At 46.4% G+C, this 18,531-nt stretch overlaps 1 protein-coding gene across 1 annotated transcript in view; it reads right to left on the reverse strand.

Annotated features, from left to right (window-relative positions):
• Window positions 1-3,066: 3,066 nt before the first annotated feature.
• Window positions 3,067-18,531, reverse strand: part of pcsk6 (proprotein convertase subtilisin/kexin type 6) — a gene marked incomplete at its 5' end in the record, with an annotated part of 45,492 nt that continues 30,027 nt past the window's right edge. The window contains 10 exons of the mRNA XM_083690851.1: window positions 3,067-3,600; window positions 5,906-6,018; window positions 8,679-8,808; window positions 10,659-10,762; window positions 10,936-11,023; window positions 12,402-12,598; window positions 13,003-13,105; window positions 13,583-13,768; window positions 14,211-14,347; window positions 17,342-17,530. Of these exons, the coding sequence (XP_083546977.1) occupies window positions 3,503-3,600; window positions 5,906-6,018; window positions 8,679-8,808; window positions 10,659-10,762; window positions 10,936-11,023; window positions 12,402-12,598; window positions 13,003-13,105; window positions 13,583-13,768; window positions 14,211-14,347; window positions 17,342-17,530 (1,345 nt within the window). The 3' untranslated portion in view covers window positions 3,067-3,502. The remainder of the gene's footprint in view (window positions 3,601-5,905; window positions 6,019-8,678; window positions 8,809-10,658; window positions 10,763-10,935; window positions 11,024-12,401; window positions 12,599-13,002; window positions 13,106-13,582; window positions 13,769-14,210; window positions 14,348-17,341; window positions 17,531-18,531) is intronic.

Below are 18,531 nucleotides of genomic sequence, written 5' to 3' on the forward strand. Positions count from 1 at the left end.
TAATGTTACTGCTAATACATATACTGCTGCACTGCACTACTTATACTTATACTGCACTACTTGTATATATTGTTCACACTGCACTTTCCTGCTTTTTTGCACTTCTGGTTAGACGCTAACTGCATTTCGTTGTCTCTGTACTTCTACTCTGCACAATGACAATAAAGTTGAATCTAATCTAATCTAATCTACATTGTCCTCAGTCTCAGACACCTCTTCCTCAGTCTAACTGTCATGGTCAAAGAGGATTTCTAGCACCTTACGGACTGAACGTTTTTTGCTCATTTTTCAAGAGAGAACATACTGTTCTGTTATACAGGGAGAGTGAAGGTTGGGTAGGACCCTTGGGTAAGACCCCTTTTATTAGCTTCTCCTTATGTCACATTTGAAAAAGTTTGGACCTGGTAAGCTATATGAAAAAATACATTCTCACATTGACATTTCAGTTAGTGCAAAGTAAACTTCTAAAAATATCAATCATCAATCATAATAAAGCCCCATGGGTACAGTAGCTTGAAATGAAGGACAACGTTGCAATTCCACTCTTAACCAAAGGGAGGCGTACATTAACAATAATCAAGGCAGATGCCACAGAGTGCAACTATGGATTACTGTAATTTCCTTGGTACAACCAAACACATCCCAGGAGACTCACAATCAAATGTTCCTCCACAAACCATCTCTTACTGATGGTGGCTGTGGATGTGTTTTACCAACAAGCTATAAAGATATTACAGGCAATAATCAAGTTCCCTAAAATGGTATTTAGAACATTATAGGGTCTACAAAGGGTGAAACCATCAGAACAATCCTTTTTAAAGAAATTAAGACATGCAGTAAACACACTCTTGAACGACAGCACTTGGACCTCTGTAACCGGAACAACTTGACCCAGCTCCCAAACACTCACTTGGCCAGCGAGAGGCCTGGATGTTGTCAAGCAGTAAAGGAGAAACAGCAGGAGTGTGGCATCAAGCTTAGCCAGTACTTCAGTGCAAGAGCATAGCCCGGTCAGGTCAAGACTTAGCCCGTTGGTCATTCACCAGAGAGCATCTGTTTCTCCTCAACGTGTGCATGTGTGTCTGTGTGTGTGTTTTGTCTGTGGGTCTGTGTGTCTGTGTGTGCGCGTGTGCATGTGTGCGCGTCTGTGCGTGTGTGTGTGTGTGTGTGTGTGTGTGTGTGTGTGTGGTGTGTGTATGTGTTTTAGCCCCATTTTACGATGGTTGATGCAAAGCAAGTCAAACAGCCAACAGCCAACAATCCAAAACATGAGGTAACTCTTGGTCGCTCTGTCACTGTGGCCTGCTCTGGTACATCATACTTGTTCTGTCAAATGTAATCTGTACTGGGCTGGGAGATGTTTAGGGGTCAATAACCTATTGGGAAGAGGGGTGGGGGTGAATGACTAGAAACATACATCTTCCACTGAAGTAGAGAGAAAACAAGCCCAGAGGACTTCCTGAGTCCTGAGAGAGCAGCCGAGCATCTGGGATTGGTACATACATTTTTTGACTTTTAAATTAATGATATATAGCCATTGATTCTTGAAGAATATTACTTGTAGATGCCTCATAAGCTAAATTCAACTGTCTTACCACATTTCACACCATTGTTGGTAAACAATGTAATAGTAAACAAACATTGTATAGTTTCAAAACATTGTTAAAACTATATTTTTTTATCTTATGGATGGACAGTCCTTGCATCCATAGCTACGTCTTTGAATTTGAGAGCAGTTACATTTCTCCAGCCCTCAGCTGGAAATTGTCAGGGAGACCGCATTGTTATTGTTTGAATCCCAGATTGCCCCTTTAGGACTGTGCTAATAGGAAATACAAACCCCCTTCCAAGAAAGTTCATGATTCCAATGTTGGGCAATACAGGGGCTTTAGTGGGACGTTATTAGATTACTAGAGTTCATATTCTATTGATACATCTCTAGCAGTGGAGGCTGGTGGAGGTAGAAATCGACAGGCTCATTGTAATGTATGGAACGGAATGAGGAATGGTATCAAACCAACAATGTCGTACAACAAGCTAGTATTTTGAGTTCTGATGGGTTGTTTGATACCGTTGATACCACGTGTTTGATACCATTCCTTATTCCATTCCATGCATTACAATAAGCCTGTCCTCTGATTTCCACCTCCACCAGCCTCCCCTGATCTCTAGCTGACCATCTGATTTTCAGGGCCAGAATGTCCCTGTCAACTGACACCAAAGGGCCTGATTTAGTGAAATGTTATGAACATGATCTGTTGTATCTGTTCATCTGTTGTCATTTAGGTATCGAGCGTGTGATCGACAGACAATCTCCTACTCAAACAAACACAACATCATTGATTCTAGGGTATATAAGCTGGATCATTGCTCTGCTTTGATGCTGTTCATATTACTTCCCTGTTGCAGCTCGATGGTGATAAACGTATTGACTGATTATTCCCGGGGTTGTTAATTCCTGCACCTGAGGTTCAAAAGCAACAAGAGTAGTGAAAGGATCTACAGCAAGACCTTCATTTTAGAAGGAGCACTTAATGAAACCACTGATTAAAAAAGCAGCACATTCTGAGAACGAAGAAGGATTTACAAAGCAATAGGGATAGCATACTAGACAACAAACTGTTCAGGTCTGCTCTCCTGATTGCTGTTAACAAGTTAAAAGGCATTCAGTAAGTAACATGATATTGTTAGCTTGAACAACTGTGTGTGATCACCGTCGAGCATGGTGCTATCAGAGGGGAGGTGAGACAAAGCATTGACAAGTTATAATGTCTTAATGAGAACGTGAATGCAAATGTAAGGAAAAGAGTCAGGGAACTTATAATTGGTTTGTAATACCTACCCAAATATGGGTAACATGGAAGTGTTTTGAAAGCATGAGTCAAACATTTCTATGCAACACAGGCAAGATATCATACACAACGTACACCTTTATTTCAGTCCTTTGAACTTACATAAAACAAACTTTAAACAACACATACATATCTAAAATGTACAACAACATTTGACATGGTACAGTATATTTAATTGTTTTACACATTTCTTTATAAAAACTAAAAGCCTGGTAGAAAGTTTGTATAGGTAAGTTGTGTTTTGAGTATGAAAAAGCTGATCTTCTTTCCAGAGATGGTGTTTTCTTTTTCCTTATCAACCAGTTCATACTAACCATGTGCCCAGTGGTTTGGATAGCGACTTCACGTATAGTCGTAAAAAGCACCCTAATTCATGATGATGCTGCATTTGAATAAAAAATAAACAATTTGTACATGTTACATACTGTATGTAGTTTATAAAACAGACAACTTTAAAAATATATCTTATGAAAATCACATCTACCCTTCGCAGGGTAAACTGACAAGAGGAGTAGTTTTGTTTTTTGTTTTTTTTCTTCCATTCAAACACATTAGCTAGTTTGGAAATGTACAGCGGATGAGGGGGTGGTGGAGGGCAGGGTTCCCCTCCGGTTCCTCTCCTTCTTCTCAGTCATCTTCCTCTCCGGTTCTCAGGCGGTCATCAGACATGTTCTGCAGCAGAACTGACGGAACAGCTTCTTCTCACACAGTCGGTTTGACTTCACCATCTCACAGAACACCTCATCCGCTGAGAGAGAGAGAGGGAGAGAGCAGAGGAGAAATCAGATCTAATCATCTCGCCCATTACCCATACAACCTCCACCTGTATGTCATCGCCCTCTCCACAGCTTGAACTCCATACCATCCTCCTCTCCACCCATCCCCATCCCCTCTGTCCTTCTCATGCCCTGTTCTTGCCCTTCTTCTCTCCCTCTCATCCTCCTTCTACCCCTCTCTTAGTCAGTCTCATGTCCTGTTGCTATGCCCTTTCCTTCCCCTCCTCCCATCCCTCTCTCCCCACTCCTCCACCCCATCCCTCTCTCTCCACACTCCTCCACCCCATCCTTCACTGTCTTTCCCCAGTCCTCCACCCCATCCCTCTCTCTCTCTCTCTCTCTGCCCACTCCTCCACCCCATCCCTCTCTCTCTCTCTCTCTGCCCACTCCTCCACCCCATCCCTCTCTCTCCCCACTCCTCCCCCCATCCCTCTCTCACCCCCCTCCTCCACCCCACCCCACCCCCCTCTCTCACCCTGGGTACAGTACAATTTTGGCTGAGGTTTGTCTGGTGGAACTGGGCCATCCTGAGCCTGCCTGCTGGAGAGAGAGGCCAGTTAACCAGACCCCAGACCCCAGGCCTCCTTACGTAACGCCATGGGAGCGCAGTCAGGCCATACAGGGCAGTGTTTACTCATAGCAACATTGTTGTTAGTCTGCCAATCCTCGCTTGCTCCCCTCCCGCCCCCCCCTCCCTTCCCTCCTATAGCTCTATGCAGCCGCAGCCACAGGCAGCCACAGGCAGCCACAGACAGCCACAGACAGCCACAGGCCCCAGCATTTTCAAACCCAAATCACATCCTCTCCCCGCAGCACACAATTGAGAAACACCACCAGAGACTAAACAGAGCTCCTCGTGGGCCACAAACTGAAAGTTGTGAATCTGAAAAAACCTATTGTGAGAGAATCTGTACGTGAAACATTTCCTAAAGGCACCAAAAAAGGTGAGGGGGGAGGGGGTGGTGAAGGGGGAGGGGGGCAATGCGGAGGAAACATGAGTTTGAATAAGGGCAGCGTTTCTAAGCATATACATACAGTATATGGCATAGGGGTGGCTGGTGGAGGTAGACGTTGGAGGATGGGCTCATTGTAAGGCATGGAACGGAATGAGGAATGGTATCAAACACACCATTCCTCATTGGCAGGTATATACCGTATGTTTCACACCCTGCTGAGTGCATCCTGATGGACAAACACTGCTCTTGGGCAGAACAAACAAATATTTTGCTGCTTTCGCATTTAACAACCCCTCTCTATGGCCACCTATGTGAAACATCCAACTTTATAGCTTTAAATCCCCCGGATAGTGGCTTAGCGAGGGGGTTCAAGCTAGACTCTGTCAGTCATTCCTCCCTCAGACCTCAGACCGAGAGTCAAGTAGCCTGGGAGCCAGGCAGTTTCTGCTCCAGCCAACTGTTGTTGTCATGCCAGGACCATGATGTAGTTAGCTAGCTAGCTAGCGTTGTTGAATGCAGAAACAGTGAGACATCCAGGCTAGACATTGATCTGTCCAATGTAGCAGCTCTCTCTGTCCTTGACGCCATCCTGCTAGCCAAACGCCATAACGAATGTGTCAGGGAAAAAGTAAACAATGTCTGGATGCAGCAATTTTAATGCTAACTCTCACATATGAAATACTATGCAGTACACCCCCACCATGCAACACTCATTATGCCCAAACAACTGTTCAAAATGACCTATTAAAGATGGAGTTTTTCAATTATCACCCAATTCTTCATTGTTTCCATTATTATCAGAAATTGATTTAATTTTCTTGCGCGTCGAAGATGAATACTAGTTTAATTCCCTCTACGCAAAAATCCATTAGAGCCAACGTAGCTCCAAATACCACGGCTAGCTCCAAATACCAGCACTTCAGAGGGACAAAGCCCATTGAAAAACGTCTCCAGTTCAATTATGGGCCATTTTCACACACTGTAAACCTGCCAGCTATAATGATCCAGCAGGTGTGCTGACTAACAGACGGGAACTGCTCTGGAAAGAGAGGGAGCCTGGCGGGGCTAGCGTTAACTACTGCAGCTCGAGGGGAAAGAGAAGCGCTAGTTAATGCCAATTAGAGCCTTTCAGACATACCACTTGCTTCACTCGCATTGAGAAAAATTAGATACGTGTGACATGAACCACAGCTAGGACATTGTTAAGAGTGGCAGCAATCTATTCTGCATGCAGCGTGGAGATTGTTACCTCTCTAATTGCGGGTGAAGACGTAGACCGCTATTTCTGTCCTTTGTGTGAGGACCCAATGAGAGAACTCACCGTTGTTACACGTGGCATTCACAAAGCAAGTCCTGCTGACCAGATTGTAGCCCTCTTTACATTTGGTGCAGGTCGTTCCGGGGCCGTCACAACTGAGACAATTATCCTCGCACCTGGGTACCAAAAAGAAGGTAGAGAACAGCTTTAAAACTGAGAAAATATGTCAATTGGCCTCTTCTGCTACCAGAGAGAGGGAGATGTAAACAGTAAACATTTCAAATATTGTGTGGAATAATTGACAGTGACAAGACAGTGACAACAATAACAGTAGCATCATGTGATGAATATTTAGTTATGGATGAGCCTGCCAAAGCAGGCCAAGGGAAAAAAAGGGCAGCGGGTCATTCCACAGACTGACAGCCCTTTAAGTGTGTGTGTGTGTGTGTGTGTGTGTGTGTGTGTGTGTGTGTGTGTGTGTGTGTGTGCGTGTGCGTGTGCGTGTGCGTGTGTGTGTGAGAGAGAGAGAGAGACAGAGAGAGAGAGGGAGTGGGGAGTTCATCAAGATGGGTGAAATGTAAAGTTGGCTATGCTGATTAGTAAGAAGTGATTTGTTGTGCCCTTGAATCAGTATTGAATACTGTAATTATCAAAAGTATCACTTTAAGTAAACAGAACCCAACAATGTAGTTCCAACAAGCCAAAGCTACAACCCTCTTCCAGCCTCCCACAGTCAGACAGTAAGTGGTTCTCTCTCCCTCCCTCCCTCCCTCCCTCTCTTCCTCACTCCCTCCCTCCCTCCCTCCCTCCCTCCCTCCCTCTCTCTACACTCTCTCTCCTACTGTATAGTACACATTAGTACAACTCTGTCCTTGCCCCTGCACCTCTGGGTCATGGCCTTTACAGGTATTTTATTGCTGTCTGCTGCTGTTGCCCCGAGCCGCCCACACTCCTCCTCCTACTCCTCCTCAACTCTCCCCTTCCCACTTCCACCTCCTCCTCCTCTCCTGCAGCCCGCTCGCTATCCAGAGAGAGGGAGGGAAGTAGAATCCATTCCCTATGCAATCGCAAACCATGACCTTCTTTAAGAGCTCCTATTTGCTGTTGACGGCGTCTATAAACCACAGAGCTGATTTATAAAAAGCTTGCGTGTCAAAAACAGCTTTCTCCCTCCGCCGCGGCCCCATGCTCTGCCATTACTGTGAGCTAAAGGGACGCTGATGCTGCCATCAATTCTTGGCGGTGGCGCAGGTGAGAGATTTACGCCCCCCGTCACTCCTGTTGTTCCTCCTAGATTGTACCGCGGCGCTGATTTATAGGCAATTATGGAAATGAAAAAAAAGAGGCAACAAACAGAAGCATGGCGGGGGGGGGGGGGGGTGGGGGGGCGGAGGGCGGAGCGGGGTGTAGAGGAGAAAGGGTGCAGGTATTCAGCTCTACCTGACTATACTGCCTCCATAAGTCACTGCAGTAGTGAAATGTCACAAACAGAGACACACAAAGAGAGAGAGGGAGAGAGAGAGGGAGGGAGGGAGAGAGAGGAGTTCTACAACCTGCCCTGCATTCAGAGTGCTGGCTGTAGCCTCGGGCCGTGGTTTGATAGGGCAGAGCCTGCCGAGGCAGTAACCTGATAGATCAGATAGGGCAGGGGCTTGATGGGTTAGGCTGAGATGGGACAGCAGATGGGATGGCTAAGGGGTGCTGCCTAGGTGGACAGAGGAGTGATGGGGCACTGCCTGGGTGGACAGGAGAGTGATGGAGCCGCGGTTGAGGGGCCAGCGCGTCCCTGCTGGCTCTTTTGGGGGGGTTTGGGACTGGCTTGTTGTTGAAGGGTTTTGGGGACAAATTGCTTACACTGCATACGCACGCATGCACACGCACACACACTAACGAGACCCAGATGGCCACTTGCACTGACCACATGTCCCATATAGAGGGGAGAGACAGAGAATGAAGGAAAAAAAGAAAGAGAGGGAGAGAGAGAGAGCTGGAGATGGTATGGAGATGGAGGATAGAGAGGGCAGAGGAAGGAATAATGCAGAGAGAAACGGCAACAGACAGAGAGAGAGAATGAGTTTAAAACTGAGAAAATATGAGATACAGTACAGTCCAGTAGGGAGAGGCCAGAGAGAGTATGAAATTACCAGATGACCTAAGCCCTGGCACTGCCCCTGTCTAGTGACCTCAGAGCCCCCCTCAGAGGTGGCCTGGCCTGCCCACTGACACACACACAGACTGCCATCCCCAAATACACCCACAGCAAACACAATGAGGCTCAAAACACTAATGACAAGAGGCACTGTAAAGCCTAATGATGTTGGACTGAGCTAAAGGGTAGTTTACCACCAAATCAAAGTTCAAAAGAAATAGTGCAGGCCTCATTCCCACACGAATAAGGGGAGATTGGCACCATCTAATTCAAGCTAATTCCATCTAATTAGATCCTGCTAATCTTTCTCCTTTCATTTGGGACTGGAGGGTGTAGATTTCTTCTAGTGTATGGCAGCCTCGGATGGTGTGGAATAATTACTCAGCTCAACTTTAGACTTCTATAAGGTATGAACATATTTGTGGGGATAAACAAAACTATCCCTTAAAGCTTGAACCAAAACGACAAACAACTAACAGTGTGTGTGCGCGTGTGTGCGTCCGTGCATTCGTTGATATTTTTGCTCATAAAAGATGATAGCATCATCACAGCTCCCTAGAAGTCTGTGTAGTTAGCCTTAGCATTGATTTATCTTAGTGTAGTTAGCCTTAGCATTGATGTATCTTAGTTTAGTTAGCCTTAGCATTGATGTAACAGAATGGGAGATGTCCGTTAGGAGGGACTCACTTGCGGCACATCCTCTGAGGGGACCCCGCTGCCTCTCCTGAGTAGTACCCCGGGGCACACGTCTGCACACACCTCCACTCCTGCTGCAGGTAGTCTCTGGCACACTGGATACACTCCTCCTTACCAGGACCTGTCAGAGAGGGAGGGAAGGGAGGGAGGGAAGGAGAGGGAGGGGGGGGAGAGACAGTGAGATCAAAAACAGAATAAGCAACAACTATGCCTTTAAACTCAAACTGGGAAGCCCACATCAAACCATCTGAGTTGAGCAGCCAGGTTTAAGTGAGTTTTCGTCTCCCATTGAGAGCATAATAGCTATCTGACTGGATTAGGAGTTTGGATAGAGCTAGAGGTCTGTTTTCTTTTAAATAATATATAACAGATACAGCTAAGATGACATACTCTAAGAAGAGGCTTGGAGTATTTAGAGCTGAGAATTTACCACACAGGTCTTCATGCCCTTTAGGATTACCAGTTCTATAGGAGTTTTCCAAGTTCTAAAGGAAATGATGAAATTGTTCACTACAACAAACATTCACAACATCAAACTATACACCCTCCTCGATTGTAAAATGAGACACATATTTACTGTGGAATTTAAAAAATATTCAACTGGAGACCAGAAGTTTGCTATTGTTCCATTCAAAGTCAGTGGGGGAAAAGGAGAACAGAATAAGCAACAACCATGCCTTGACATCATAATTATTTCATGTTTTCATGCTGATATCACATAGGGCTCCTGTGTAACTTTAGTGCAATATAATAGTGCTAACATTTGACATGGCTAACTAGCATACTTCTTCTGGTAGCTTGGAGAACAAAGATATAGAGTATTAATCATGTGTCACATCATCAAACACTATATGAGTCCCCACTTCACAGCTAAAGAGAGAGAGAGAGAGAGAGAGAGAGAGGTTTCAGTTAATCCTGTCCAGCATTAATAATATACAGTAGACACATGCTGCTAAATATCTAAAATGTGAAATTTAATGATCGAATATATATCTCGATCTATGTTGATTTTTGTCTCTCTCAATCTCTTGCGGTCAGTCTCTCTCTTTATTTCTCTCTCTTGCTCTCTCTCTCTCTCTCTCTCTCTCTCTCTACTTCTCCCTCTCATTACGATCGTTCTCAGTCTGTGGCCAGAGGTGAAATAACTCTTAGCTCTTCAACAGTAATAAGCACCTCTGTCTGGGGAATTGAGGCTAAGTTCATTTGTTCCACAGGCAGACTGACACATTTTGTTATTCTAATCCCTGCGCCTTCCCTCCCAGAGCGCGTGCCTGAGTGTCTGTCAATAGTATTGGCTGAGTCCAAAGCCAACCGCAGGTGACATCACAGACCTGGCCACTGCTGTCATAATTAGTCTGATCTAATGAATGTAAATCAGCGGGGTAATTTACTTAAAACTTGACATGGGTACAAATCACAGACGTGAAATGTCAATGCCAAATTATCACATTCACTAGGACAGATAAGTAGAGCTGGCAACTGACCTTTACTTACCTCAAAATCAACGTTTCACTTTTAGTCAATTATAGCATTATTACAATAGCAATGTTGAGGTGTGAGTGAGTCAAGACTTGGATTTTAATTTCTGTGTCGAGTTTTTACAAGGGTTCTAATTACAAGAAATGGCAATGTTCATATTTTTAACCAATTTTTCATTCAATAGGTGTTCCAACTCCCATTAAAGTTCTGGTAAATGTCAATGTCAAATGTCAGCTGTCAATGACCTCTAAAACAGTCAGAGTGACCTTCCTGTGACATTCCTGTGACATTCCTGTGACCTTCCTGTGACCTTCCTGTGGCCTTACTGTGCCATGTCACAGAGTCACGGTCGGATAGGAGCCGTAATAATACGTCTATGATAGGAACAACTACCTGTGAGATAGGACCAGTAATAATATACCTATGATACTGTAGGAACATGTACCTGCGGGAGAGGACCAGCAACAATATACCGATGACAGGAACACCTACCTGTGCAGGTGGAGCAGGAGGTGTGACAGGGACTACACTTCATCTCTTCCAGGTGGAAGAAGGTTCCGTTGGAACATTCCGGAACACAAGTCATCCCTGCCAGACTGCACACAAAAACTTGTTTTAATAACTAAGTCACGTTTGTTCATATATTCATAACAGCCAGTCATCCCCCATACAATGTAAAGTGCTTTGTATGATGAGTAAAGGCGCTACCTTCAGTCCATAATTGTTATTATGGTGACCGTTATGATTATGATCCTATTGTATTTCATACCTGTAGCCTTCATTACAGGCGGTGCACCTGTCTGAGTCACGCAGGCAGCGCATACACGTCTCATGACACTTCAGACACTGTCTCTGAACTGGAGGAGAGAGAGAGGGGGGAGTGAAATATATATATATATATATATATATATATATATATATATATATATATATATATATATATATATATATATATATGAGAGAGAGAGAGACAGAGAGAGAGGGGGGAGTGAAAAAGGAGAGAGAGCAGAGAGCCGGAGAAGAGAGAGAGAGAAGAGAAGAGGAGAAGAGAAATATTGTGCAAGAGGGAGAGAGCGAGAGAGAGAGAGAGAGAGTTGAACTCGTAACCCAGGACACAGAGGAGTGCTTATTTAACCACCCAGGCCGAACACACAAACAGCCCTTACACAGCCCACGTTCACACACTCTGTCTCTCCATCCAGTCTGACGCAGTGACGCAACTCAATCCTGGCAAGCTCCGAGGGTTTAGAGAGATAAAACACCATCCAAACATCTGTCTGCCTGCATGAAAAAACCTGAAATGAGCCTGCCATCCCATTCAAACCCTTTCTCATGTCACAGACACTTTCTCACGCAAGTACAGTACACACACAGTACACACACAGTACACACACAGTACACACACAGTACACACACAGCATCAGCCAACATGCCTGACAGAGAGATAAGAGGGTCCAGATGGGTTGGAGGTCTCTGTACCCCAGAGGGCAACTCAGCGCTGTACAGATGGAGCTCATTTACTATAGACGCCAGTGTGTGTGTGTGTGTGTGTGTGTGTGTGTGTGCGTGAGTGTGTGTGTGTGTGTGTGTGTGTGTGTGTGTGTGTGTGTCATTCTCAGATCACAGAGGGCATTTCAGCTCTGTACAGATGGAGCTCATTTACTGTAGACGCCAGTGTGTGTGTGTGTGTGTGTGTGTGTGTGTGTGTGTGTGTGTGGGTGTGGGTGTGTGTAGGTGTGTGTGTGTGTGTGTGTGTGTGTGTGTGTGTGTGTGTGTGTGTGTGTGTGTGTGTGATTCTCAGATCACCTCATGAACTCACATATCAGTCCCATCAGTAAACATCTATGCCAGGACAACAGAATGCATTGAACTTTGAATCTAGCGACAGATCACTCCACCCCCTATTCTAACCTTTACCACGAGGCAGTCCTTACTAGGGTAGAGGAAGTCGGACAACTATCTCATTGTAATGCATGGAACAGAATGAGGATATATATACCTCATTCTGTTCCATGCATTACAATGAGCCCGTCATCCTATTTCTACCTCCACCAGCCTCCCCTGTTGTAGAGGGTAACACCATCCCTGGAGAGCTGCAGTGTGTGCAAGCAATAACACCACCAAATCTGATTCAACCAATAGCAGTGCAGATTGAAGAGCAATGCTAAGTGGCTAAGCTAACCCAAGTGCTAAGCTAACCTAGCGCCGTTAGCCAAGCGTCTCTATTGAACTTACTCTCGTCAGCGTAGTACCCCGGGGGGCAGGTCTCGGAGCAGGACGTGTTGAGGGGGTTGTAGTAGAGCCCTCTGCGGCAGGACCGACACTCGGTGGATGAGCGGCCCACACACCTCTCACAGCCTTTGTGACAGCGTCTGCAGCGGCGAGCGTCCGCGTCCTCGTAGTAACCCAGCGGACAGTGGCTCACACACGTCCTACAGGAGGGGAAGATGAGGTCTTATCGTGTAAAATCGATACCGTCAAAGGGACATCCTCTCTATTTCTGCATCTGCACAGATCTGAAACTCCTCAGTAGAATGCAAATCATGTTGTAGATTGAGTGAGTGTTTGAAGATGTTTAACATCATATTCATTATCTCCAGCACCATACCAGTGTCTACATATTTAGCTTGTTTACCCCCAATGACATCATAGGGGGTAATTTCGTTCAGATATTTTCTCTCATCTTTTTGACTACAAAACAGATGTAGACACTGTAGACATATGGAGACACTGGTATTGGACTGAAGACAATGAATATGAGGTAAAATATCGGTGAAGTACCACTTTAACATGGCAATATTGCAGTACATCCCGGGTTCTCCTCTGGTTCTATTACCTGCCTGTCTTGAGGCTGCCCAGGCTGAAGTGGATGCAGTTGAGGCAGTGGTCAGCGTCTGGCCCGTCACAGCCCTGGTCCCCACATTCACTATGGCACGGCCCTGAGAGAGACCAAACACAAACACACACACACGCACACACACCCACACACACACACACACACACATCTCTCATAGTGTGAGAGATCATACCGGCTTCACCATCCATATTATGTGTCTTATACTGCCGCTATCTCACTGCCTATATCCTGCAGACACATTGTTAGGTCATTTGTTAGTTCAAGTTTATTTGTCATATGTGTAGAAATACAATGGCGTACACCACATACTTGTACGTACATACTCCCATACATAGCATGTAGCATAGTCAGTATCCCATCACTGTCTGTGAGAACATACAGTCCAATCTCAACACTCTAAACAGACACACATGTGATTGATACTATTCCTCATTCCATTCCATGAATTACAATGAGCCTGTCCTCTGATTTCTACCTCCACCAGCCTCCCCTGAAGAGTTCCTGTACAGAGCTCTCTCAGGGCTATAAGTTGTGTGATCTGGCCTGTGTCTCCCCATACCGTTGTACTCCTCCTCCTCCTCCTCTGTGTGTTCGGGGGTCTCAGGGGTCTGCGGCTCGGGCCCCTTGGGCTCACGGCTGGGGTTCGGGATCTCCAGCATCCTGGAACGTGAGTGCTGGGCACCATGGGACTGGTACGGGTGCTCAGAGGTGCCATAAAGGACCAGGGTCCACTCTTTCAGTTTGCCTAAGCCAGAGGAGGATGATGGATGAATATATTACTGCCACTGTGATATAAGTCCATCGGCATAGAGGGTGTGTGTGTGTGTATGTGTGTGCGTGCGTGCGTGTGTACGTGCGTGCGTGCGTGTGTACGTGCGTGTGTACGTGCGTGCGTGCGTGTGTACGTACGTGCGTGCGTGCGTGCGTGCGTGCGTGCGTGCGTGCGTACGTGTGTGCGTGCGTGTGTGTGTATGTGTATATATGTGTTTGTTCTTGATCTTTACTCAGCACCTGAGGTTGTTTAGCGGTATGCATATGCTATTGACCTTACTCAGCAATTCTTGTTTGAGTTATGTGGATGAGCAGGCGAGCTGGTGTCAATGTGTTATTGATCATCCAGCACCTCTGATTTGTGTTTGTGTGTGTGTGTGTGTGTGTGTGTGTGTGAGTGTGTTGTTGACCCTTACCCAGCACTTCAGGGTTGCGTAGCTGGGAGGGTGAGTCAGTGATCTCCAAGGTCCACTGGCCCTCGGCCCTCTCACCCCAGCAGTGAACCGTCATGAACTCCCAATTCCTAAAACCCTCATTGGAATTATCAAACAATCTGAGAGAGAGAGAGAGGGGGGGGGGAGGGAGGGCGAGAGGAAAAAGTAAGTCACAGCTTAAGAAATAAAAAAAAAGATATAAAAAAGTTTTAATTTCATTTACTGGGAGCCCTACCATCTCTTGTGTCAGAGTGGACTTGCAGTGCTGAAGCAATTAGCTACCAGACTCAGCAAAGCAAAAGAAACGAAAAATCTTAGTCCTTTGTACTTCTCAGTCTTGCAAAGAAAAATCCTAAAGTATTCACTTTCATTTTTTTTTTAAGGAATTAATTAAAGACAAACTTTTGAAAGCATACGGTTCTCCAAAGCGGCAGTCAGGAGATAAATTCACTTCAATGAGCTCAAGTATCATCATAGTGGTTTCATTTCTCTCAGCTTTGCCTCTGTGTTTCTGCGATAGAGGAGGGGAAACCGTATCGGCTTGTTTCAGAAGCCTGTTTTCCCAACTCTACTGGGTGAACTGCCACGGTCCAGCGTCACCAGCATCCAGAACAGAGGGAGAGCCAATCAGAACTCATTTCCATCCATATTGTGAATACATAACAGCCAGCCTGGATGCCAACGGAGCGGGGGGGGGGGGGGGGTCAGACCCTCTGCCAGCAGGATTCTACATTTCTGCATCACGGGCATCTGTTTGTAGTTGGTTATTATATTCCATCTACCTGCTCGACAGATGTACTGGAACTGAGTTCCAAGGGCTGTCTGTTCGCCTGTCTTCTCACCTCATGCTGCGTGAAGGTAGAGCGAATGGGCCCTGCTAGCTAACTCCTCTCTTCAGTGGTGGGGTGGGAGAATTTTTTCCCTTTGAACTGCTCGCAGTTTGATTAGACCTACAAAATCCCCCTCTTTCTCCCCACCCCCCACCCTTGCTGTCACAGAGGATAATCAGCTACAGCCATGCCCAGTACATCTTCAATCTGGCAACCTGCCCAAGCTGCAAATGAGCTTGGGTCAGTCCAAACGGCTTGACTCTATGCTAGCCATGTATATAACTGTACAATATACAAGCAATCTGCAAGCTTTTACTTCCTTACGTGGATGGGGGGGGGGGGGGGGGGCGCGGGGGGAGGGGGGGCGGAATTGAATCATTCCATGCCATTGGGAGAAAATTAAAAGGTAAATCTCCGCCTCAGTTGCAGGGGTGGTAAATTGTTTTAATAGATGGGGCTATGAGGTCCTGACCACAGCGCTACCCCTCAGCTCTAATTCAAGGCAAATGTCTTTCCTGGCAAGCCGTCGATGTAATGAAGAGGATTCTTTATCAGTTCAGCCCTGCAGAAAGGAGTGAGCCAAGAGACATGGCCGTCCAAGATCAGTAAATGTGCTCGTAATAGGGAAGTTGGGGGGAACAGCTTTGTAAGATATCGTGTCATGCACTAAAGAGAGAGAGAGAGAGAGAGAAGATGTGTATGTGTGTGTGTGTGTGTGTGTGTGTGTGTGTGTGTGTGTGAGAGAGAGAGAGAGAGAGAGAGAGAAGATGTGTGTGTGTGTGTGTGTGTGTGTGTGTGAGAGAGAGAGAGAGAGAGAAGATGTGTATGTGTGTGTGTGTGTGTGTGTGTGTGTGCGCGCGGGCGGGCGTGTGTGTGTGTGTGTGTGTTTTCTAAATTTCCACATAACAACACTTTCGCATTAGCCCTGGGACAACTTATGCACGCTCGTTCTGATTGAACAGGGCCCCAGGTGTCTGATCAGTGGAGACAAACTTTTAAGATGGAAGGAGTCAATTAAACAGAAATCTAAAAAGGAAATTAGTCAGTCATCACCAAAGTATTCCTAGACAATGTCATGACAACAAGAGGCACAGGGAGGATAAGAAAGGGACCGGAGGTGCCCTTGACTGGAGGGAGGCTGCCGTTTGAAGCTGACACATCATTAGGACCCCAGTGAAATAAAAGGAGTCTGGCCTTCCATCTCTCACTCACAATCACATTTCATGTCAGACTTTGAGATTTCCCCAGACATAAAATGGACCAAAAAAAAAAATATTCATCTACACTCCCAAAAACTTTTTCTCTCGTTTTATTCATGAGGACATGAAAATGACAATGGCTGGGGTCCGCGGATGGTTGTAACAGCAGTCTAAACAGCCCTATGGGGGAATATCAACAAGGAGATTCAGAGGCCCAAGAGACAGAAAGAGAGGGAGGAGGAGGAGGAGGAGGAGGAGGAGGAGGAGGAGGAGGAGGCGACAGGAGAGGGGGAGCGTGGGGAAAACAAAACCATCAAACTTTTGTGAGTGATAGAAGAGCTGCTTGAGTCTGACAGGGATTTGAGCGAAGAGATCATTGTGTCCTTCAGACTGCCAGGGGACCCCAGGGGGTGTGTGTGTGTGTGTGCGTGTGTGTGTGTGTGTGTGTGTGCGTGTGCGTGTGCGTGCGTTCCTGCGTGTGTGTGTTGGTGTGTGCATAATCCCACCTCTTCGCCAGTAGCTATGACTCCCTGAAGGAGTTATAAGGGTGTTATAAGGGTGTGTGTGTGCTATGCGTAGACCGTGTACCGTACATGCTTGTGTGTCCTGATGTACGTATGAGGGCACCGCTGCCCCTACACGCCACTCGGTTCACGGCTTTTCACTGTCCTGGCGCCCCCGCTGGTGGAATGAGCTTCCCTGAATGAGCTTGTCAGGACTGCAGTCACTTCCGATCTTCCGCCGTAGATTGAAGACCCATCTCTTCAGGCTACATCTTAACAGTCCCTCCTAAAGACCGCTTCACCCTCACTACCCCCCCCGAAACTAACCCTAACCCCAACCCTAGAGATCTCTTCACCCCCGCTACCCCCCCGTACAAGTTCTCTCCTGCTAATAAAATTAATTTTAAAAAATTAAAAAATTAAAAAAATAGCCTACTGGCATTACAACTGCCTATGGCCCCTGGTGTGAGCATTGATTACTTTGTCTTATGATGACTGTTGGATAGATGATTCACTTAAAGGCGTCTGCTAAATGCCAAAAATCTGTGTCATGTGTGTTTACATGTGTGTGTTCCACTCACCTCTTAGCCAGCAGCTGTGAGCGCGTCCCTGAGGGGGAGATGAGGTTGATCTCCAGGTCGCCCCGGCGTGGGTGGACGATCAGTACCCGGACCACCACGTGTTCCACATAGCCCACATGCTGCTCCAGCTGCTCAGAACACCCAGAGGAGCTGATGGTGCTGTTCAGGCTCTGGTCCGCACGGATATACCTGGCACGGGGGGGGACAGGGGACAGGGGACAGGGGACAGGGGACAGGGGACAGGGGCAAGGGCAGGGGCATGGGGGACAGGGACAGGGACAGGGACAGAGAAAGATACAGGGGGAAGGGGGACAGAGGGGCAGGGACAAGGACAAGGACGGGGATAGGGAAAGGGGGGGGACAGGGACAGGGATAGGGAAAGGGGGGGCGGGGGGGACAGGATGAGAACATTGATGTTTTATATTGTAATAGCAGTAAGTAATTCGAGTAAGAAGCTGTAATTGTGCTGAAAGACCAATAAACTAATTAAGTCTGTAGGCCAAGTTTCTTTAATTGCCCTAATAACATTGAAGTCTATTATTCCGTTATTCTCAATTATACTGATGGCCCCACCCCCCCGCCCCCTCCAAATCCCCATGTCGCCTGCCCCTCTGTAGTACACCCCCCGCCTGCGCCTCCGCCTCCGTAGTACCCCCCCCGCCTGCCCCTCCGTAGTACCCCCCCCACCTGCCCCTCCGTAGTACCCCCCCCCCCCCGCCTGCCCCTCCGTAGTACCCCCCCCCCCACTCTGTCTCTCTTTAGCATAGCTATATTTTTCTTTATTTTATTTGTCCTCATTTATTTTTCTCTGTACCGTTCACTTCTTTTTGTGAAGCGTCTTTTATCATATTTATTATTATTATTATTATTATTATTATTATTATTATTATTATTATTCATTATCATATTTGTTACATAACGAAAAGAAGAAACATCATCAGTGTTTACTCAGGGCAACACACTGGGAGTGTTGCTTACCACTAATCTACAAGCCTTTAATCACTGTTGCTTGGTTTAGATGAACCACAGATGGAGAGGCAATGACTCAGATTTGGACAGATTTTATTCTCCACGTCCAAAACATGCATCATCCACGCCACATAAGCTCACATAACACACACATACAGTACACTCGCATGCATACCCGCACAGAAACACTTTACACACACACACACACACACACACACACA

The sequence above is a fragment of the Argentina silus genome (genome assembly GCF_951799395.1).
Source record: "Argentina silus genome assembly, chromosome: 19".
Lineage (NCBI taxonomy): Eukaryota > Metazoa > Chordata > Actinopteri > Argentiniformes > Argentinidae > Argentina > Argentina silus.